General features: G+C 38.1%; 1 protein-coding gene across 6 annotated transcripts in view; it reads right to left on the bottom strand.

Moving 5' to 3' along the window:
* Positions 1-775: 775 nt before the first annotated feature.
* The window catches only part of Enox2 (ecto-NOX disulfide-thiol exchanger 2), a 319919-nt gene continuing 295695 nt past the window's right edge, over positions 776-24999 (bottom strand). For all 6 annotated transcript variants that reach the window (XM_060374476.1, XM_060374478.1, XM_060374480.1 and 3 more), the window contains 5 exons: positions 18474-18655; positions 15559-15666; positions 10161-10269; positions 5747-5832; positions 776-3636 (listed from right to left, as the gene is read on the bottom strand). In XM_060374476.1, the coding sequence (XP_060230459.1) occupies positions 3505-3636; positions 5747-5832; positions 10161-10269; positions 15559-15666; positions 18474-18655 (617 nt within the window). In that variant the 3' untranslated portion in view covers positions 776-3504. The remainder of the gene's footprint in view (positions 3637-5746; positions 5833-10160; positions 10270-15558; positions 15667-18473; positions 18656-24999) is intronic.

Raw genomic sequence — 24999 nt, 5'->3', positions numbered from 1 at the left:
ACAGAGTAAATGGTTAGAATATGTTCAAGCATGTGAATTCCCTTTGTTAGAGTCAGGTGACATGACATGGCACTACAATTTGCGGTTAAAAGGGTAAAAATATTTTTAAAATATATGGGAAGGTATAACCTTTGTTTGAATAACAATGGTAATTATTATGCCATTAGGAACACCTTTTAGGCCATGAATTGGCTGGGAAACTTGCAGATACTAAATCTTTACTAATCTCTTGTGATATGTATACATATATATAAGTAGATGTATGTGTGTCTGTCTATCTGTCTGTCTGTCTGTCTATTATTTACTAATTCTTGTAATTTTGTCCATAAGAGAGTTGAAGCTCCCATTGTGTTCACTTATCTTTCCTTTAGAAATGTGGGCAGGAAGTGACTTTGTGCAGCATTACTCATATAGATACTCAGCTCATGGTAGAATCTGTGGATAACAAAATGAAGCCAGATGTATTTGATGGACTATTCAAGACAGTTGAGAACCTCAAGGGCTTACCTGGTTCTACTTATTGAGTTCAAAGTTCTTTTGTACATCTACAGTCTTTTCAAATAATACAGTTCATCTTATACTATATCCAAATCATATATTTAGGGAGCAGGAAATTTTCAAAGCATATATAATGTGAACGGACTTGTATCTATCTTTCTCAAAAATAACTTTTTCCCATTTGTATTGGTGACACAAACAAGTTGTTAATATTAAGAAATCAGAACTAGAAATAGCATAGGACAAGGGAGGGAGATGAAACACCCATCAGTAAAACTAAAGAAAATCTTGTATTTATTACTATTTGGAAAAATTCTAACTATTGTATCTCATAAAGCAGTAAGATAACAATATTTCAAAATTTTGGGGAAACAACATAAATACAAATGGCATTGAAGAATTTTAAAGAAAAATAGCTTCATTAATTGATCTCTATGGTGAATGGGAAGGATTATAGTGGTGGTATATAGCTCAGGTTAACCTCAAACATTGTGTATTGCTGAGGACAGTCTTGATCCTATTGCACCTACACCTAAGTGCTGAGATTACAAGTGTGTGCTACCACACTCAATTATATGCTACATTGTAACAACTCTGTAATATTGCATTTGTCAGATTTTCCAGAGAAAACAACCAATGGGACAGACGGTAATATAGACTTCACACCTGTACACACACACACACACACACACACACACACACACACACACACGGTTTCAAGAAACTGGTTTATGTAAATGTGGGAACTTAGATTTGAAGAGCTGGCCAACAGGCAAGAACTGAATTTTTACTCCAAAAGAAGGTAGCCTGGAAGCAGATGTTCTTCCTTCGGCACCTCATAGCTAATACTTGTGGTTTTTAATGAATTTGATGAGGACACTTTGGTGGGTAAGTTGCACTATTCAAAGACTCTTGGTTTAAACTTTAATCACACCTAAGAAAAATAGTCTCACACTAACATGTTGTCTGGCACCAGACCAAAAAAATAGTCAATTTGAAACAGAAACTTCACCATCACAACTAGTATATGGAAGCATGCTAGGAGAATTATACCTGAACTGGAATGAATAATTGAAACAGCTTGGATAGGCACAGTGATACAGGCTTGTAATTTCTGATCTTGGGAAGCTTAAGTGGGAGGATTGCAAATTCTAGGCCAGACTGAATTACATAGTGAGACCCCATCTCAAGAAAAAGAAAAAGAATAATAAAAAAGAAAGACTAAATGAAAATAAACAAGGTGTTTAAGTATGTCAGCTGTTGCCTTGAAATTTGCTTAACTTATTTAAGAGATAAGTGGTGAGTGAAAAAAATTCTCCTGATTTTACAGATATTATCATAAAGAAGGTATTTCTAGAGCCCCTCAGAGTGATGAATGAAAGCTTTCCAGAGAAGCAGCCTTGATGACAGAGATGGTCCTGTGAGGAAGCAAGTGTAAAAGTAACTCTAGCTTCCTTCTGGGGTCACAGTGGGGTGCTTAAGGTGCAAGCAAACTTTCAGCATGAATGGGCTGCTGTGGAATGTTAGTTCTAGTTGTCAAGCAAGTTTGGCATCTTCTCCCAACATCCTGGGTAACTCAAAGAGAAGCTGAGATATCTAAGAATCAGTTACAAAGGAAGTCATTCGGACAGAACACACAGCTAAGGTATAAAAAGGAATATTTATATTTTAAAAATACATCTTTGAACACGACTCACATCTTGTTTGCAAGTATATTCAGGAAATACTCTCATTGGCTAGGCTTACTTTCAACTGAGCTTAAGGGAGGGCATGCTTTTGAAATTACAAGTACCACCATCCCCACCATGAAAATAATAAAAATCAACTCTACCTCTGGGGAATACCCTCTAATTCTACCCTTTCTTTTCTTTTTCTATGAGGCAGGACTTCCTGAATGGTCCACTTACACTTGACGAGGCCATTGCAACATACAGATGGGCATGGCTGAAGCAGAGGTGTCAGCATTCTGCATAGAGCTGACATAAGTGCAGGATGCCTCATGCCCTGGCCCATTTTTTATTCATTAGTTCATTACTTTCAGTACTCACATCAGTTCTTTACAAACATTCAGCATGAGGTAAACAGTATTTACAGCAATACACAGTTTGCAATTAAACAACTAACAGCAGGAGAAAGGGAACAACAGAATGTAAGAAGGCCAGAGGGGAACGACTATTAAAATAAATCCTTTCTGCTAGTATGTGTGTGCACATGTGCCCATGCCTGACTGCATTTTAATTCCTAGAAAATTAAATATGCCCTCTTTTAAAGGAAGACTATTTACAAGTAGTTTTGAAAAACACAAACATGATAGTCATTCTGGAGTCTCTCTGTGAATCCATCTAGATTTCTTGTTTTAAAATTCTGAAATAGACCTTTTCACTATTGGAGAAAATAACTTTGGAACATTTGTCAACTTTTGGTTCAGAGTATTTTTACAAAAAGCCACAGTTCATGCTTTTGTATTTGAAAGGTGAACTGGTGAAGCACCTTATAGAAGACACTGATAGATTATTCATTTAGTGTTTACCATGAATTGGAAAGACAATGGCAGTTACAAAGCATTTGTAGTGCTCTTTTCATTCCTTTTACCAGTTGCAACATGTGAAGAGAAATCTGGAGACACAAAGCACGTACAAATCATCAAAACATTTCAGTTAACAGTGTTGAAAAAGTACAATGCCTACAACAGTAGTACAGATACTGAAAACACTCCAAATACTCTTTAGCTTCAGGAATTTTTCAAGGCTACTTATAAGAAACATCAACCAATTGCCAGAAATAGGAAGTTACAGCACTTGAGGTTCAAGGCAATTTCTTTTTAGGATCTGTAGCTTGAGGTGCAGTTTTAGGATCCTTATTTTAACTTGAAAGATATTTAGGAATGAATTGACATATTGAAAGCAATGTACACTTGAAAACCACTGAGAATTTAAAAAAAAATATGTCCTAAGCTTGTCCAGCATACATTTATTTTCAGGATACCAAATTGTTAGGCAAAGAGATTCAGGTCAGCTTCAAGCCCTCAAAACCACAGAATTTCCACCTCTTCTCTAGGCTGGCTCCAACTCCAGTCATTTCCTGTCTGAAGGTATGCTGGAGTCTACTCATGAGACATTCCACATCACTGGTACAGATCTGTGGGACACAGAGGACATCATCCAATCAAAATCAGTTTTCCATCCTTGGTCACCTGCTGCTGTGTGCATGCTGAGGATGATGGATATTTCCTACCTGGCATTGTGCATTTGTGTGTGTTGTTGGAGTGAATTTTGGGCACCAGTGTTCACTTGTGATGGCTTTGGACACAGTCCACTGAACTGCTTTTGACAGTTGCTGTCAGTTACATAGAGAAGTTTGGGCATGTAGCCAACTGAGGGCAGCTCAGTGTTGGAGATGCTATATCTAGACCTACTGAAGCAAAATGTCATTTGGTAGGGAACAGTGGAGTAGAAGCATCAGCCCACAAAGGAAAAGTAATGGCAGTGCAGAATAGTCTCTCTTCCTACTTTGAAGTGCCATGTCTTTCTTTCCGCTACCATATATACACACTTGCCCTCCCATACAAAAGCAAGTCTGTAGACTTCTCAAGAACTTTTCTTTCTTATGGTCATTTATTTTCATTCAAAGTGCCCTTCTTAACTGTGGACCTGGCTACAGAGCTTGGCTGATGACCCCCAGGGGAAACCTTAAAAAAGTCTGGAGTTACTGCCACACAGAATTTAGGTACCCTTTAAAGCCCTTGCTGGGAGGTATTGACATTATTCTGGCAAGAAGCTGCTAGCAGAGAGCTGGGCCAGGCTAGAAGTGAAGTTGTGCCCTCCTTCCAATGCTCACAGTAAATCAGATTTACTTAAGTGAAAGAAACACACTATAGGTTGCTACAGAGAGTAGAACTCCTGTTTTAAAAAGTGTGAATAGAGAATGGAAACAGCTATAAACATACAGATAGATACAGTGTAGATATGGAAAAAAGTTTGAAATTACAGAGTAAGCTATTAACAGTGGTTATCCTTGAGCTGAGACTAACTTTCACTTTTTCTTCATTATATTTCTATGTTGTTTGCAAAGATGTTTACTATGTTTAAGAATTAAAAAGAAACTGAGATGTTTTACTGACACATAGTTCAATATCCTGAACTGTAACTGACCATATGCTCCTGATATTACCATTCCATCTTTCCTTTAACTTCCAAATGGGGTATAAGTAGGCAGAACAGAATTACTTCCTAGAGGGAAATAAGGAGGCAATGCAAGCAAGAACTAACACAAAGGCCATTGAGGAAATTGTACCACTGAAATTAAAATACCCTCAGAGCAATCAGGTTCCCAAATGACCAGTGCTTTGCTAAGAAGACAAAGGCTTCATTGATTTAACATTTTGGACAACATAATGTCAGATATCCACACTCAATGACACTTTCTAGGAGGCCCAGTTTGGTGAAATAATAGTGACACAATCTACAGGAAAGCTTATCTGTTTCTTGTTTTTTTTTTTTTTCTGAAAAACAAAACAAAACAAAACAAAACAAAATATATCATGAGCTTATTTGTTCTGAGGAGGAATCAAGAGCCTGCCCTTGCTGCTATGAAGCAGCCTTGATTTTCTAGGGAATTAACACTTCCTCTTACTTCATGTGATCTTCAAGCATGTTATCCTTGAGGATAACATGCAGATAAATGTCCCACAGATCAACTATGAGTAGCCACTCAGTCTGCATTCCAGAAGCCTTCAGCATATTGCACCATTATTTCTGTACCTTCCTTGACTCTTTTCAGAGCAGATAATGACATTAGTGATGGTGGGAGGGGTAATTGGAGTGGGGCTTCCAATTTTATAAATAAAAATTTACTGATGGCTAGAGGCCTAGGGCAAATGTAAGAGGGAGAGTAGGGGTTAACTTGCTGGCTACTTAGTAGCTTGTATGGAAATCAAGAAAAGGAAGTGTGAAACCTCTAAGATATGTTAGAAGTAGGCTAGCCAATTCTAGTTTTCATGGGATTTCCTCAGTTTTAGCACAAAAATCTCAAATCTGAGTAAATTGTTCAGTTTTAGGCAAACTAGGACAGAAAGTCATACTATTTCTAAGAGGGTGGTCATAGATTGAATCATAATGAGACTGGAACTAAGGAAAAGTTGTTTAGATCCATAAGTAATATGGCCTGCTTATACATGAAGAGGGTAAGGTCACCTATATAGAAAAGAATGCTTCATCCTTCTCATTGCCGTTTGAGTTCTGTCACGTACCTTATTATCAAGACGGTGCAAGTAGGAACAGATATATTCAATACTTGCTCCAAATGGGTGAACATGAAGGAATGTGGAGATGATCCCTGTGGAGATAATGCCCCAGAGGTTACATTTCATCATGAAATCTCTTGAGATTCTAAAGACAGTGAATGAACTCATATACACAGAATGTACATATGCACATTATTCATAAACTGGTCAGTATTTTAAGTTTGTATATGTTTTATTCACTTAATCTTCATAACAGCTCCATGGCATAGGTACGGTCAATGCCCATTTCACAGATGAAAACACCAAGACATACAAAGTTTCAGTATACACTGACAAGTGGTAGAGCAGGTCTGTGAAATTCATGGCTCTTACAACTCATTGCCTTTTACTGTGCTATGTCACACATAATGATGCTAGCATGTGAGGTCATTCCCACCATTTGTCATTACTGAGAACAATTTGAATTCTAGAATTTTAAGATGAATGTAGATTATTATGGGCGTTTTGGCAGTCATTACATTAGGATTCATGCTATTAGGAATTAAGAATATCTTGTGAGAAACACACATCACATACTTTGCCTTATTAACCTAGCTTGGTGGTTCTCAACTTGTAGGTTGCAACCCTTTTGGGGAGTCAAACAACCCTTTCCCAGGGTTGCATATCAGGTTTCCTGCATATCAGACATTTATATTATGATTCATTGCAGTAGCAAAATCACAGTTATGAAGTAGCAACGAAATAATTTTATGGTTGGGTTCACCTTAACATGAGGAAGTGCTTTAAAGGGTCACAGCATTAGAAAGCCATTTGTATTGTATTGGGGTTTTATTTTGTGAGTGATCTATACAGAAAAGCCAAACATTTTGAAATTTTCATGCTGACATGAGTGGTCACTGCAATTGTGTCTTGAGAGTTCCAAATGTGTTCTTGTAATAGAGTTCGTACAGCAATTTCCAGCTTCCAGGAATGCCTGGGAGATTTCCACTCAACCTAATTCTGAGGTCAGGAGCACCTTCAACCACTTTCTTGATTTTATGGATGTCATGTTAATTGTTCTAATACTTAACTTGACAACAACTGAAAATTGTTAAAAAATTACACACTTTCATTTTTTTTTCTAAGTAGAAATATATTGTATTTTTTTTTTCAATGCAGTTTATTCAGGAACCTTGAACAATCCTCGGACCCTGGGGAAAGCCAGCCCACAGCTTAAATAGCCTCTGGGAAGCCAACCCAGGCGTGCCACGTGGGCAATGCAGATAGGTCCACATACATGGAAGCAAGCCAGATCCTCAGCCTTAGCCAAATGTGGAATTGTTCGTGACAGAGAGCAGTTGTGAATTTATTTCTTTTTATCAGATCTTCTAAAACTGAGCTTCCTGAAAACTACCAGAAAATACAAGTGGGCATATGATATGGTTTAAAAAATACAATTTTTCTGTCCTTTAAGAGGCTGAAAAAAGTAGCACAAGTTTAAATTATAGATTGATATTCAATTATTTGTTATGAAAACCTTCCAAATATTAGATGCCAAAGGGTAGGCTGGAAGAATGTAAAAGGAACGGAGGTTGAGTCATAAAATCTGTTCAAAAAGGATACTATTACCTTTATTATTACTTTATTCTTAAATGACCAGGTAAATTGAATTTCTAAGCTCTGATTTGAGTTGAAAAATTTTAGTTCTGAAGAAAAAAGTCCATATTCAAAGAAAGTCTAAATGTCATAGCTAAGGAAAAGTATCAAACGCTAAGAAATAAGTTTTCAGAGGTAGAAAAACACTCATCAGTTATTGTGAGTTCACACTCAAAGAACTTATTTAAAAGGTAGATTTCTCCACCATCTAAAGACTACAGTCTTTTAAAAGGTAGAAAAAGAGGTAGTCATTTGAAGGGATCTTTTATTATTTGTTTAGAGCTATCCATTTACAGAGATGTCACTCTCTCCCCAATACTTCTCTGTCACCATGACAAATTTGTTAAAAGAAAAAAAAACTTTTGGGTAGAAAAATGTTGAAAGTTGTATACTTTTGGATATATGCTTAGAAGTGGTATAACTGGATCTTCAGGTAGCACTATTCCTAAATGAGAAAGTTTGATTTCCAAAGTGGTTGTACAAGTTAACATTCCCATCAGCAATGGAGGAGAGTTCTCCTTTCTCCACATCCTCTCCAGCATGTGTTGTCACTTGACATTTTGATCTTAGCCATTCTAATGGGTGTAAGGTGAACCTTCAGGGTTGTTTTGATTTGCATTTCCCCTATGACTGAGGACATTGAGCATTTCTTTAAGTGTTTCTCAGTCAGTTGATATTCCTCTATTGAGAATTTTCTGTTTAGCTCTCTGCTCCATTTTTTAATAGGATAACTTGATTTGTTGCTGTTTAACTTCTTGAGTTCTTTATATATTCTGGATATTAGCCCTCTGTCACATAAAGGGTTGGTGAAGATCCTTTCCCAGTCTGTAAACTGTCCTTTTGTTCTGGTAACAGTGTTCTTTGCTTTTCAGAAGCTTTTCAGTTTCATGAGGTCCCATTTATTGATTGTTGATCTTAGAACCTGTGCTGTTGGTGTTCTGTTTAGGAAATTGTCTCCTGTGCAAATGAGGTCAAGGCTCTTACCCTCTTTTTCTTCTAACAGGTTTAGTGTGTCTGGTTTTATATTGAGGTCTTTGATCCACTTGGACTTCAGTTTTGTGCAGGGTGTGTATGGGTCGATTTGCATTTTTCTACATGTAGACATCCAGTTAGACCAGCACCATTTGTTGAAGATGCTATATTTTTTTTTCCATTGTATGGTTTTGGCATCTTTGTAAAAAATCAGGTGTTCATAACTGTGTGGGTTTATTTCTGGGTCTTCTATCTGAGTCCATTGATCCACCAGCCGGTTTCAATGCCAGTACCATGCAGTTTTTATTACTGTTGCTCTATAGTACAGCTTGAGATTAGGATTGGAGATACCTCCAGAAGATCTTTTATTGTAGAGGATTGTTTTAGTGATTTTGGGTTTCTTATTATTCCATATGAAGTTGAGAATTTTTCTTTCAAGGTCTGTAAAGAATTGTGTTGGTAATTTGATGGGAATTGCATTGAATCTGTAGATTGCTTTTGGTAAGATGGCCATTTTTACTGTGTTAATCCTGCCAAGCCATGAGCATGGGAGATATTTCCATCTTTTGATATCTTCTTCTATTTCTTTCTTCAGAGACAGGAATTTCTTTTTATGCAAGTCTTGTTCAACCATGTTTGTAGCAGCTTTATTTGTAATAGCCAGAAGCTAGAAGCAACACAGATGTCCCTAAGTTGAGGAATGGATACGGAAATTGTGGTACATTTACACAATGTACTTAGCAATTAAAAACAAGGAAATCATGAAATTTGCAGGCAAATGATAGGAACTAGAAAAGATCATTCTGAGTGAGGTATCCCAGAAGCAGAAAGACACACATGGTATATACTCACTTATAAGTGGATATTAGACATATAATATAGGATAATCATACTAAAATCTGTACACCTAAAGAAGTTAAGTAAGAAGGAGGTCCCTGGGTAAAATACTCAATCTTCATTCAGAAAGGCAAACAGTATGGATATAGGAAGAGGGAGAAAACAGGGAACAGGACAGGAACCTACCACAGAGGGCCTCTGAAAGATTCTACCCTGCAGGGTATCAAAGCAGATGCTGAGACTCACAGCCAAACTTTGGGCAGAGTGCAGGGAATCTTATGAAAGAAAGGGGAGATAGAAAGACCTATAGGGGACAGGAGCTCCACAAGGATAGCAACAAAATATCTGGCCACAGGAGTCTCTTCTGAGACTGAAACTCCAACCAAGGACCATTCATGGGGTTAACATAGAAACCCTACACAGTTGTAGCCCATAGCAGCTCAGTGTCCATGTTCTTTCCCTAGTAATGGGAACAGGGACCGTCTCTGACATGAACTCAGTGGCTGGCTCTTTGTTTAGCTCCTCTTGTTGGGGAGCAGCTTTACCAGGCCACAGAGGAGGACAATACAGCCAGTCCAGATGAAACATGACAGAAAAGGGACAGATGGAAGGGAAGGAGGACCCCTCCTATCCGTGGACTGGGGGAGGGCATGGGAGAAGGTGAAGGATGGAGGGTAAGTTTGAGAGGGAATGAGGAAGGGGGTTACAGCTGGGATACAAAGTGAGTAAACTGTAATTAATAAAAAAAAATAAATGAATTTAAGAAATGTTAAAAGTTGACATGACATTGGCAATGAGGAACCAGAAATGGTTTGGAGTTTTTCTTAGAATTTTTAATGGAAAATCTCCTTGATATTTCTCTATCACCTTTAGAACTCTGAGTTATTGCACTGCCATACTTCATACCATCTTGGCAGACACTTCCATCTTTTCTTTCTTTGTACCTGACAGGATTTCTATGTTTCGGTTTTCTTACCCACTAGCAGTGCTTCACGTTCAGACTTGATTGGACTGCTGGTCATGGTCTTCTCAAGAGGGTAGTCACTTTCCTGGCTTGATGCACACAGTCTAGAAGCACAGTTTTCCTGTAGGAATAACATACTCCCTGGATCAGTTCACCTTATTTAGCCAAAGAGTTGGTTTCAATTAATTATATAATAGATAACTTTTATTAAAAGATGAAAGGTAAATTCCCACTATATTGCCCAGTCTGTTCTCAAATTCTGAAACACAAGTGATCCTTCCATCTCAGCTTTCTGCTCAGCTAGGATGACAGATGCCTGTCTCTGTGCCCAGCAAAAAGGTCCACAAAAGTAACACAGTACCATCAAAACATCACAGTTGAGTTTGGATTACTGAAAATATAAATTAAGACATCATAGATAATCAAAACTACTTTTTAATCACATTTATTTTGTGTGTTTGTGTTTGTGTGCCATGGTACACACTATGGTACCCTTGTGGAGGTCAAATGACAGCTTGTTGTTGGTTCTCTCCTACCATGTAGATCCTGGGAACTGAACTTACATCTTCAAGCTTCACAGCAAGTAAAACTACCAGCTAAGCCATCTCACTGGTTCCAAAGCATCTTTATATGGCTTCAAAATGCAGAAGGATACCTTTATCGTCACCAACTGTGTTTTTCTGGCTTCATCTTTCTTAGCTCTATATAAGTAATCTTGGGAAGTAAAAATCAATGCTATTGTTTATTACATACTAGGTATTGTTATACATGTATTATCAGCATCATACAGATGAGGAAAGCAAGGAAAAGATAAATTGGATGTGTTTGTTAGAATTTCATTGTTAGGAAATGGAAATAGGAGAGTTAGCATTTCCTCTCAGGCAATATTCATTATTATTCTCCTCTCTCTCTTTCTCTCTTTCAACATTAGGTTCTTATTTTGCTCATGGCAAGTCCAGAATCTGAATAGAGAATATGTGATATAGCCATTCTACTCAGGTATCAATACTGGCTTGTGAACTAGAAATTAGAACCTTTCTCTATAGACTAGAGATTCTGTTTCTCTTCTATAGTTAAGTTAAAGTTCAGTTAAAATATTTCTGACTATAATTGTCAGTTGCTTTCTATGTTGTAGAGATTTTTCTGAGTGCAACAGTTTGGTTTTATGAGATAGTCGGATGAAATCCCTACCTGGCAGGCACTGAATTTGAAAAGTATTTCTCTACTGTTTGTGAATCTTTCTGACTTTAAGTGTGGGGGAAAATACCTTTCTATATTGTAGAGATGAAGAAAGAGCTTGCACTGGAAGAAATAAAAAAAAATTCCTGCATCAGTCTCACTGTTTCAGTCTTTTACTATTATAAAAGAATGCCCTGGGAAAATGCTGGGCAGGGAGTGGCAGCAGACCATGGTTCAGATACTCTGTCACTTCTTCCCTTCCAAAAGTTCTCAGCAGGGGCTACATTTCTGTGTTCTTGAAAGGTGTCTTCAAAGCTACCCAGATACCAGTTTAGAATGAAATGATTGTTGTATGTATGCTACAAGACATGTTGCTTTATGTCACATCTGATAAGTGGATATTAGACATATAATATAGGATAAATATACTAAAATCTGTATGCCTAAAGAAGCTAAGCAAGAAGGAGGACCCTGTGTAAGATGATCAATCCTCACTCAGAAAGGCAGACTGGACAGATATCTGAAGAGGGAAAAAACAGGGAACAGGACAGGAGCCTACCACAGTGGGACTCTGAACAATTCTATCCAGTTCTATCCAGCAGGGTAGCAAAGTAGATGCTGAGACTCATAGCCAAACTTTGGGCAGAGTACAGGGAATCTTACAAAAGAAGGGGGAGACAGAAAGCCCTGGAGGGGACAGGAGCTCCAAAAGAAGAGCAATAGAACCAAAAATCTGGGCATAGGAGTCTTTTCTCAGATTGATACTCCAACTAAAGATGATTCATGGATATAACTTAGAACCCCTGCACAGATGTAGACTATGTCAGCTCAGTGTCCAAGTGGGTTTTCTAGTAATGGGAACAGGGACTGTTTCTGACATGAACTCAAGGGCTGGCTTTTTTATCACCTCCTGCTGAGGGGGGTAGCAGCCTTATCAGGCCACAAAGGAAGACATTACAGCCAGTACTGATAAGACCTGATAGGCTATCATCAGATGGAAGGGGAGGAGGACCTCCCCTATTAGTGGACTTGGGGTGGGGCATGGGAGAGGATCAGAGAGGGGGCTACAGCTGGAATACAAAGTTAATAAACTGTAATTAATAATAAAAACTAAATAAACAAAAAATACAAAAAAGCCTTGTATCATTTTTTAAAATATTTTTTATATTAATCACAGGTTGTTTACTTTGTATCCCAGCCATAGCCCCCTCCTTCATTCCCTCCCAATCCCACCCTCCCTCCCTCATCTCCTCCCTGCCCCTTTCCAAGTCCACTGATAGGGGAGGTCCTCCTCCCCTTCCATCTGACCCTAGCTCATCAGAGATCTTCAGGACTGGGTGCAATGTCCTCCTCTGTGGCCTAGCAAGGCTGCTCCTCCCTCAGGGTGGGAGGAGGTCAAAGAGCCAGCCATTGAGTTCATGTCAAAAATAGTCCCTGTTCCCCTTACTAGGGACCCACTTGGATACTGAGCTACCATGTGATAATTTCTAAGGCAGGGGTTCTGCATTTGCCTTAACTCCTTTACAACCTTAAGTGACCCAGTAAGCCATTTAAATGTGGGCCCTTAACAGGCTGAGCTTGATTTAAGATATTCAAATTTTCTGAAAAGTCTTAGACATCTTAAATGAAACTGGCTCAACTGAACTAGATTTCACATTTATCATGGTTGGCATTAAACAAATTAGAAGCAAGATTAGAAAATGTTTATTTCCTTGAACTTCATTACTTCATTAGCAGATTCAAGGAGGTAGTTGTTTTTTTTTAACAGAAGATAGACATAAGTGACACGGTTGCATTGTAAAACATGGCCAATAGCTCATACTGTGGCTTACTGTCAAGAAACCCAAACAAAACAATAGACAAACCAAAGCTTGTTGCTTGCCTTTCAACCTGAAATTATTTTCCTAGTTTAATGTAGTCTGATGATCTTTTGCTTCCTATCCTAATTGTGTCAGGTTGAAATAGCTGGTCACAAATTAGCTTCACAGAGAAAAACAGTTTGTAATGATCTGTCATGAATTCTTCTAAAAGAAGTGTGCCTAAAATAACAGAAAAAAAAATCTGCCTCACTGTTTTCTGATTACAAGTTGGTTATCTCTTGTCCTCTTTAGCTGTCATTTTGAGGTATATTTCATTTCAGATGAGAAACACTTGTCATTAAGCACAATATGATAAGTTTCTTCTGTGCCATTTGACCTCTTGTTTCTTGAAACAAAATTCTGCACAAAGCAGAAAGCAGCCTTTACCAAAAATGTACTTAAGTCGATTTGTAATGGCAATCTAAAGAGTGATGATAAGTGTGCTATCAGCAGGGCAGCCCCTTGTCTATCTAGGGTCTGTTGGTTACATGGTGCATTTTATACAGGAAGAGCTCTGGGACAATTTAGAAAGTCTGATAGCATGAGGAAAGTCCTGATGGCACAGAAGATTTGGCACTTTTCAATTGAATGCTTGATAAATGAATTTCTCTGGGACTGTGCTCGTTTCTTTAATAGCACCCACAAAAGTAGAAAGTGAGTTGATTTTATGATGTGGAAGGATTAAAAGCATATTGCAAATGGCCTCTGAAAGAAAACATTTTCAATCATTTGTTTCAACTATACCAAGGTTGCCAGTTCCTAATGGCTCTCTCGGGCACAACCCCATGCTAGTAAATACATTCATGGCCTGTATGTGTTTGGTCTTCCTAAGCCAAGCAAGGAAGATCAACAATAGCAGCTCTTGCAGAAGTGTACCATTGCCGTTGTTGGACTTTTAGTCCAAGCTTCTACATTTTCTCTTCTCAAATATTCACAGCAGGGAGTTCTGGTTAAGGAGTCATTTTTTCCCCCCAGAGTACATCTTCAGCTGAATACTGAGGCATATGAGACTGGAGGGTATGACACATAGACATCAGGAGATTTCACACATCAAAAAGAGACACATCTTGGTTGTGATCCACAGACCCATCCAAATATTAAAAACAAACAAAAAACAACAACCAAACAATTCTAGTTGTTTGTTTTCAATGTGTCCTTTTTTTTTTTTTTTTTTTTTTTTTTTTTTTTTTTTTTTTTTGCAGGCTCTCACTTGATTTAGTGTCACCTTCCCTTCTTTGTTGCTATTATCTGGTTTTAAAAAACTCTGTGTCCTTGTTTCTCTACATTTTGGTGTTGGTTATTTTTTGTTTGTTTGTTTTGAGACAGGGTCTCAAACTTAGGCGGGCTCCTGACTTGCTATGTAACTGAGAGTGACATTGAACTCCTGATTCTCCTGCCTTTTTTTCTAAGGCTTAGGATTCAGATGCCTGACTTGGCGTTGATTGTTATTCTAACCTGTGGATGCTCATGATCATGTAGACAGAATGGGTATAAAGAGCTGTCAATGTTTTAGCTGCATTTCTGCATTAATGAAATGTTCAGTAAATGGTATGTTCATCTGGAAAGATGGAACTTCAAATGAGGAATGGACTATCAGATTGTTTTTGGGACAGGGCTCAGCCTACTGTTGATGGTACCACTTTTGGGAAGATGATCCTGACATTGTATAAAAAGCAAATTGAGCGAGCCATGGAGAGAAAGCAAACCAGTAAGTAACATTTTTTCATGGTCTCTGCTTCAGTCCCTAACTCTAGGTTCCTGTCTAGATTTCCTGCCTTGACTCACCTCCATAATGGATTTGAAGCTGTAAAGGAAAATAAACCCTTCTCCAAGTTGCTTTTGGTCACAGTGTTTATCACAGCAATAGGAAGCAAACCAGAACACACAGGCTTTTTATGCTGTTACTGATGTGAGGAGATGATGAAAACAGGGAGGAACTATGCAGTATGATCTTCTTCAACGGCCATAATGGGGAAACATGATAGTTGGAATGACTTTTTATTCACTGAAAAGTATATAAACCAGAACCTTTAGAAATGCTAAGTATATATACTTAAAAGCAGAATTACTGCAGAAAATGACTTTTTTGTTTGTTTGGATTTTGAGATAGGGTTTTTCGAAAAAGGTTTGTGTGTCCTAAAACTTGCTTTGTAGACCAGACTGGCTTTGAACTAACAGAGATCCACCTGCCTCTACCTCACAAATTTTGGTCTTACAGATGTGCACCACTATGCCTGGCCCAGATAGGGAGTTTTAATTCCTATCCAGCGGTATTTCAAATTGATTTCTGACGCTGAAACTTCTAAGATGTTTTTATGGTCACTGAAAGGGTAAAAGGGTAAAAGAAAAAGATTGCTGTAGGATTCATGTACCTTTTCTTGAAGATTTTCTAACATTCTTTCCACCTGTAATTTGTCATCTTTGATTTTGTCAAGTTCAGCTTCTTTCTTTTTGTATTCTTCTTGGACTTTGAGCAGATGCTTCAGGAGAGATCACAAATAATTACATCACTCATTTAGGCTTCACTTCATGCACAATCTCTGGCCGAGATTAGTTATCAGGTGAACTAGCCTCAATTAACCCTCCACAAATAGTACCTTTTTCACACAGAGAAAAATTATCTTAGAAAATCAAGAAACTTTTCACTCTTTAAAATTTGTTTCTTAGTATTTCTTCCAAACCGGTTTATTTTTTTAAAATTATTTTTATTTTTATTAATTACAGTTTATTCACTTTGTATTCCCCTGTAGCTCCCTCCTTCCTCCCCTCCCTCTTCTCCACCTGTGCCCCTCCCCCAGTCTTCCTCCTCTTCCCTCTGATCCTAGTCTATCAGGTCTCATCAGGAGTAGGTGCATTGTCTTCCTCTCTGGCCTGGTAAGAGCACGCCAATCAGTTCCTGACAGAGGCAGTCCCTGTCCCTATTGCTATGAACCCACTTGGACACTGAACAGCCATGGGCTACCTCTGTGCAGTGGTTCCAGGCCATCTCCATGAGTGGTCCTTGGCTGGAGTATCAGTGTCAGAAAAGACCCTTGTGTCCAGACTTTTTGGATCTGTTGCTCTCTTTGTGGAGCTCCTGTACTCTCTAGGTCTTACTATCTCCCCCTTCTTTTATAAGATTCCCTGCACTCTCCCCAAAGTTTGGCTGAGTCTTAGGATCTGCTTTGCTACCCTGCTGGATAGAACTGGATAAAATCGTTCATAGTCCCATTGTGGTAGGCTTCTGTCCTGTTCCCTGTTTTCTCACTCCTCTGTTGTCCATCCTCTTTGTCTTTCTGAATGGGAATTAAGTAACTTTGTTCCAGAGTCGTCCTTCTTGATTAGCTTTCTTAGGTATACAGATTTTAGTATGTTCATCCTATATTATATGTCTAATATCCACTTATGAATGAGTATATATACCCTGTGTGTCTTTCTGCTTCTGGGATACCTCACTCAGGATGAGCTTTTCCAGTTTTATATTTTATAAAGAACCAGAGAAACTAATAAACACAGTCACTTAGCTTCTTCTCTGTCCTGGCCACAGGTAGGGTAGTATGAAACAAATACTGTACAAACTACATCTTGATTATTGCAGAGACATGAACTTAATGTTGAAAAACATTTTTGTGCAGTCCTCTGGCTCACAAAGTTTGATTTATATAGGGAATATAGTCATGGATCCAAATTTCAAATGTTAGTTTTTATGTTAAAAGCAAGGGATGGGATTTATGTTATCAGTAATGGCAAATGACTACTACTTACTGAATTCCCATTTATTACTAAGTAGTTTACTAAGGGATTTCATGTTCATTGATTCAGATAGAAAGTAGCCAAATTAGATTTAAAGCCAGGCCAGCTAACCCTGGCATTCCTTTCCCTAAATACAAATTTACTATACATCTTTGGAGTGAAAATGGAAAAATGTTGTTCATTCTTTATGGTACTATTTTTCCAATGGAGGAAAAAATCAAAATGAATGAAATTAATTTTTAGGAGGCAAAGACCTCTTGCTGAGATCTTTGCATGTAAGTGACAAAACAGTTTTTATCTATAATGCTTTTAAAAGGAACATAAGAAGAGAGAAACAATGATAAAAGTGTTCCCAAGGTCTTACTTTAAGATTGCAAAAGACCAACAGCCAAAATCAAGATACAATGTATGCTATAAAAGCCTTTTGAAGGCTAGCTACAGGGACACTTTTTTGGTAGATAGATCTTTGATATAATTTATGTATTATAATTAAACTCTGTGGTGACAATAAAAGGAAGGTATGCATTACTTCACACATTTTGCTAATGGGAGTTGAAATATTAATGTGATATTACTCATCAAACAGGAAGACAATGGTGGCAGAAGTAATAACACAGGGATGCTAGTGCCAGAAGAGACTCCCTGTTCATCATTTATAATTTCCAACTAGCAATTACTTTGTCCTAGATAATTTCAAGGCACAGACTTGAAATGTATTGCATGATTTAAAATGTAAGGAAGATGGCAGGTAGACTGTCATGACAGAATATGATCAAGTCCTTTCTCCGAAGTATTACTATTCTTTCACTATAGTGAAAGAGGGTGTTCACAGCTTTTAAACTCGAGGCTCACTGTGGTGATGGCCACATCAAATGTTGAGCTATTTGCCACGTGTTATTATTCACGAGGTTAACTGAATGCAATTTCGGCTGGGTTTAATTATTTCCTTTGATTCAAATGAATCTTTAGTGCTCATTTTATTTTTTTTTTACATGTCTCTGTGTGTGTGCACATGTGCATCCATGCACACAAGTGAGCACCAATGGAGGCCAAAAGAGGTCATCAGATAACACGAAGCTAGAAGTATAGGTAGTTGTTAGTTGTCTACCATGTCTGCCAGGAACCAAATACTAATCCTCTGAAAGAACAGGAAGTGCTCTTAATCATGGAGTCATGTCCCCAGCCCTTTAATTTAATTCTTATACTTGGAATTATGTGCTTGTAAATTCACATAAATTACTGTGAAAATAAAATAAAAACCAACCTGGTATTATAATCTTAAAGCACTGATATTTACTACAAGGTCCCCATTCCATGAAAATCAAGATGAGATGTTTTGTCATTTCTTCTAGGACTGTATTTTGTTGTTTTAACCAAGCATATATGTATTGTTCATCATTTCATCATATGTAAGTAACTGAGGCTTTTTATAAAGACTTCTAGCATTACCTATATCCTGGAATAACTTTTAATCTTTTGGCTTCAGCACACTTGTTTGCAAACAAAGAGTTGATGCTATTCTTCCAGACAGCGCAGGAAAACAAGCTGACCATACCTGTTGCATCCCCTGGAGGGCTTGCTGCAGAAGTTTCAGCTGCTGTTCCTTGTTTGGGTCATCCTCTCGAAGGGCTTTGCCTTGTTCTTGCTTGAGTAGTTCTACCTCATTCCGGTAGGCATCTAGCTGCCAGCGGAGGCTATCATTTTCCTCCTTCAGAGCTTCTGCTTGTGACACTAAGGCTAAGTCAATGGAAGATGGAAAATGTTAAACCCTATGTCTAGATGTCTTTTGGCATACCTGAATGCTATGAAAACTTGGTATTTAAAGTAATATGTAGAAAAGCTGCTTGATAAGGAATTTTGGTTGTCCACAGTAGTAGAAAATGGACACAAAAGCAGAATGGATTGCTTTCAAAACTGAAACTGGATTCCAGTAGATATATAAATGTCTTCATTGCGGTTCATATTCTCCATACTAGATCCAACTATATGCAAGCATCATTTAATTATTTTCATTTGAAATGGAGAAATTTCCATCAAAATATCAACACATTTTTAACAGACCTTGAAAGAACAAGTCACAATTTCATGTGGATGAACAAAAACGAAACAGAACAAAACAAACAAAAAACAGAATAGCTAAAATAATCCTGTACAGTAAAAGGTCTTCTGGAGGTATCTCCAACTCTGATCTCAAGTTGTACTACAAAGAAACAGCAATAAAAACTACATGGTACTGGCATAGAAACAGAATGGTGGATCAATGGAATTGGGTAGAAGACCTAGAAATAAACCCACAAACTTATGGACACCTGATCTTTGACAAAGATGTCAAAACCATACAATGGAAAAAAAGATAGCATCTTAAACAAATGGTGCTGGTCTAACTGTATGTCTACATGTAGAAAATACATATAGATCCATACTTATCACCCTGCACAAAACCAAAGTCCAAGTAGATCAAAGACCTGAATGTAAAACCAGACACACTAAACCTGTTAGAAGAAAAAGTGGGGAAGAGGCTTGCACTCATTGGCACATTGGCAAAAAGTACATTTGCACTTTTTGAACAGAACACCAACAAGACAGGCTCTAAGATCAACAATCAATAAATGGGACCTCATGAAACCGAATGTTTCAGCAAAGAAAAGGACACTGTCATCAGAACAAAATGATAGCCTCCAGCCTGGAAAAAGATCTTCACCACCCCTAGTATTAAATTAACTTAGTTCAAATGATTAAGGGATTAAGTTAATTTAATACAAGGAATTCACTAATCCAAGGGATTAAGTAGGTGTGTGGGTTTATTTCTGGGTCTTCTCTTCGATTCCATTGACTCACCTGATAGACAGCTACTGTCCAGAATATATATAAATAACTCAAGAAGTTAAACAGCAACAAACCAAGTAATCCAATTAGCAAATGGGGTACAGAGCTAAACAGAGAATTTTCAATAGAGGTACACTGAATGGCAGAGAAATGTTCAACATCCTTAGTCATTTGGGAAATGCAAATCAAAATGAGCCTGAGATTCCACCTCACAACCACCAGAATGGCTAAGATAAAAACAAAACAAAACAATACAAAACAAAACAAAACAAAATAAAACAAAACACAAGGTCTGAGGCATGATGGAGAGGTTGGGGAGAAAGGGGAACCCTCCTCCATTGCTCGTGGGAATGTAAACTTGTACAACCACTTTGGAAATCAATCTGGTAGTTTCTCAGAAAATTAGGAATAGTGCTATCTCAAGATCCAGCTATATCACTCCTGGGCAGATATCCAAAAGATGCTTAACCATACAATAAGGAAATAATTTGCTCAACTATGTTCATAACAGTGTTATTCATAATAGCCGGTCTCTAGAAACAACATTTATGTCCCTCAACTGAAGAATGGATGCAGAAATTGTGGTACATTTGCACAATGGAATACTACTCAGTAATTAAAGACAAGGAAATCATGAAACTTGCAGGCAAATGGTGCAAAGTAGAAAAGTCCAGCCTGAGTGAGGTAACCCAGAAGCAAAAAGACACTTCTGGTGTATACTCACTTGTAAGTGGATATTAACCACATAATATAGAATGAACATACTAAAATGTATATTCCTAAAGAAGGCAAACAACAAGGACGACCCTAGGGAAGAGGCTGAAACTTCACTTACAAAGGCAAAAAAGGGTGGACATCAGCAGTAGGAGAAGACAAGAAGCTTCCATAGGGTCCTCTGAAAAACTCTACCCATCAGGATATTAAAGGAGATGCTGAGACTCATAGCCAATCTCTGGGCAGAGTACAGGGAACCTTTTGGAAGAAGAGGGAGATAGAAAGACCTGGAGGGGACAGGAACTCCACCTGGGTCCATGGAGGCCTGTAGACATTGATACTCCAACCAAGGACCATGCATGGAAAGGATCTAGACTCCCTGTTCAGAGGTAGATCATATGCTGCTCAGTTTCCAAGTGGGTTCCCTAGTTAGCAGGGCAGGGGCTATCTCTGGTATGAGCTCAGTGCCCAGGTCTTTTATAACCTCCTCCTGGGGGGTTATAGCCTTGCCAGGCAACAAAGAGGTGATGCAGCCAGCCCTGATGAGACTTGATGGGTGAGGGTCAGATAGAATGGGAGAAGGTCCACCCCTGTGGGTGGATTAGGGAAGGAACATGGGAGGAGAAGAGGGAGGGTGGGTGTACTGGAAGGAGATGAGGGAAAGTGTTACAGATGAGATACAAAGTGAATAAATTGTAATAAATAAGTAAATAAGTAAGTAAATAAATAAATAAATTTAAATGAAAAATAAAAACAAAAACTTATAATATGAAAAAAATAGCACTATAATGATCAAGTATAGGACTTGTTGCCTTAAAAGACAACAATCTCCACAACAATTTTGTTAAAAGATTTTTAAAAATCTAGTACTCACTAATATTATAGAAGAAAAGTAACTGCATGAACTAAGGTACCATTTCCATTTTCTGTATATGAACAAATCTCCACTGAACCTTACCAATGAGTAAGAACTAGAGCAAACTGAAAACAAACAGCTCTTTTTATGCTTGTTTGTTTGATACAGGATCTCTCTTCATAGCTGTGGCTGGCCTGGAGCTTGCTGTGTAGACTAGGCTGGGTTTGAAAACATAGAGAGTGACCTGTCATTGACTCTTGAGTGCTGGTATTAACTGGCCCAATAACTCTTCTTAATGTCTTCAGAGAACTGAGGTCATTCAGCAAATAATTCCTTAAACAAGAGATAGCAACACTGAATACAACAAACCACAGCTTATAGAACCAACAAACAATGAGCAGAAATCTTCATGGGAACCAGTGCTAAGGTACAGAAACAAACTAAATTACTGGAGGCTCAGTATGGACAAGCCTGTGAATTAAAAACAACAAAAGGGGGGGGGCACACTTTTATGGGTTTCACCTCCAGGAGCTCTATTAGGTCCTCACAGTGCATATCAGAGGAAAAAAAAAAAAAAACATCTCTTTCTGCTTCATAAGGACAGAGGAACAGTATTGACATTTGAAATGGTAGAACATTTTGTTCTTAACAAGATCTGCCCCCAGATTATTTTATCTAAACCCTTTGGAGTTTTAAAAATGCATAAATGAACTGAAGAAGGGATGATATTAACTGTAGACCACTGGTTCTCAACCTGTGGGTTTCAATCCCTTCTGGGGCACATATCAGATATTCTGCATATCAAATATTCATATTACAATTCATAATAGTAGCAAAATTACACTTATGAAGTAGCAATGAAAATAATTTTATAGGTAGGGCTCACTACAACATGAAGTACTTTAGTAAAGTTTTGCAGCATTAGGAAGGTTAAGAACCACTGTTCTAGGTCCTTCCAGCCATCTTGTTCCAGCTAAAGGCTTGAGAACAAATCTGAGAAGCACCAGTGAAGTTCACTGTTCATGGGCACAGAATTATCAAAAGCCTGAGACTTAGGGCTGAGAAGTACTTCAGACGGTAGAGCGCTTACCTAGCATTCAAGAAGCCTGGGTTTGACCCCAGTGTCACATGAAACCCTGTATAGTGACATATACTTGTAAGGCTATAACAATTAAGGTAGAGGCAGGAAGATTAAAACTCTGAGGTGATCTACAGGCAAGCTTTATAAGATTCTGTCTCAAAAACAAAAATTTAAAACTCAGTCACAGGACTGGAAAATGTTTCCCCTTTTCTCCTCTACACAAATGAAGGCCCATTTGCTAGAGTTCATTATACCCAGAATAGTAGCATCTGATATTTAACAAAAAATTGTAAGGAATAATAAATTTCAAAGACCAGTTTGAGAACACAAAGACACATCAAAACTGACTTAGATATTGCAAGGATGTTCAGGTAAATAGGCAGCACAGAAGAAAAGATGAATAGTATGAGCAGAGTTGGAAACTCTAAGGAAGAATAAGAAATATTAGTCATCAAAAGCACTATAACAAGCAGAAGACCTATGGCAGGCCATTAGTAGACTGGACATGGCTCAGAGACTGAGGATATAATAATGTAAAAGGCTGTAACTGAAAACATGCCTTAGACCATGTAGGATGTTATTAAAAAAAAAAAAAAACCACCAAATGCTGTTCAACAGAAACATTTTTAATAGTTTTAGAATAGTTTTAATAGCTTTCATCCAAGGTGAAAGCACCAGCTCTTCAGTGTATGGTGAATGCCCATTTCTGGGTTCATAAATGCTACCTTTGTATTCGCATACTAGAAAGGTGCAAGGCATCTCTCCGAGGCCTCTTTCATAAGGGCACAAAAGCTAAACACCACCACAAAGCTCTACTACTTAAGCGGTGAGTTGTTTTCTACATATGGATTTTGGCCTATATAAACATCCAGGCCATCACAAAAGCAGGGAGGAAAATGACTAAAAGAAAAACAGTATATCCAACAACCTGGCACAACTAGAGAAAGAGTAAGCATACATAATGAGAAGGGGCAAAAGAAAAGAAAAAAAGCAACATTTGAAACAATAATGATTAAACATTTCCTCAAACTTGTGCCATGCACAAAACTATGTTAAAGATCCATGAAGCTCTCCTCATTAGCCATCAGGGAAATGCAAATCAAAACGACCCTGAGATATCACCTTACACCCATCAGAATGGCCAAGATGAAAAACTCGAGCGATAACACATGCTGGAGAGGTTGTGGAGAAAGGGGAACCCTGCTCCACTGCTGGTGGGAATGTAAACTGGTACAACCACTCTGGAAAGCTATCTGGCGCTTTCTAAGACAAATAGGAATAGTGCTTCCTCCAGACCCAGCTATACCACTGCTAGGTATATACCCAAAGTTTGTTCAAGTACACAAAAAGGACACTTGCTCAACCATGTTTATAGCAGCTCTATTTGTAATAGCCAGAACCTGGAAACAACCCAGATGTCCATCAACGGTGGAATGGGTACAGAAATTGTGGTATTTTTATACAATGGAATACTACTCAGCAATCAAAAAGGAGGAAATCATGAAATTTGCAGGCAAATGGTGGGATCTAGAAAAGATCATTCTGAGTGAAATATCCCAGAAGGAGAAAGACAAACATGGGATATACTCACTTATATAGACCTATAAGATATGATAAACATAATGAAATCTATACACCTAAAAAAGATAATAAATTGAGCGGACATGGGGTAAGATGATCAATCCTCATTTAGAAAGACAAAGGGGATGTGCATTGAACGTATGACAGGAGTCTACTGAGCGCATCTGAAAGACTCTAACTAGCAGTGTTTTCAAAGCAAAGACTCATGACCAAACCTTTGGCAGAGTACAGGGAATCATAAGAAAGAAGGGGAGTTAGTCTGCTGGGGAAAGGATAGGAGCTCCACAAGGACCAAATATATCTGGGCACAGGGTCTTTTCTGAGACTGACATTCAACCAAGGACCATGTATGGATATAACCTAGAACCTCCACTCAGATGTAGCCTGTGGTAGCTCAGTAACCAATTGGTTTCCCAAAGTGAGGGGAACAGGGACTATTTCTAACAGGAACTCAATGACTGGCTCTTTGGTCTCCCCACCCCCGAAGGGAGGAGCAGTCCTGTTAGGCCACAGAGGAGGGCTTTGCAGCCAGTCCTGAAGATACCTGATAAAACAGGATCAGATGAATGGGGAGGAGGTCCCCCCCTATCAGTGGACTTGGAAAGGGGCACGGTGGAGATGAGGGAGGGAGGGAGGGAGGGACTGGGAGGGAATGAGGGATCGGGACACGGTTGGGATACAGAGTTAATAAAATGTAACTGATAAAAATAAAAAAAAAAGATCCATGAAGCTCATACATCATTAAAATAAATGCCTTCAAATCTACATAAAGTTCAGATAATCAAAACAAAGAAAAACTCTTTAAATAGTACAGAAGAAAACCAATGCCTCACGTACAGAGGAATAAAGGAAAACATTACATAGGATTTCTCAGAACTCTACAAAGCATGAGAATGGAGGAAAATATTTTAGCAAGAAAAAAATATGTTACCAACTTAGAATTTTGTGTCCTGTAAAATGATGTTCAAATGGAACTAAAAATAAATAAAGATTTCTCAGCTAAATAAAAACTGAAGGAGAATT

This window comes from Meriones unguiculatus, chromosome X (genome assembly GCF_030254825.1).
Source record: "Meriones unguiculatus strain TT.TT164.6M chromosome X, Bangor_MerUng_6.1, whole genome shotgun sequence".
Lineage (NCBI taxonomy): Eukaryota > Metazoa > Chordata > Mammalia > Rodentia > Muridae > Meriones > Meriones unguiculatus.
The sequence above is the reverse complement of the archived record's forward strand: the minus strand, read 5'-3'. Positions and strand labels throughout refer to the sequence as shown.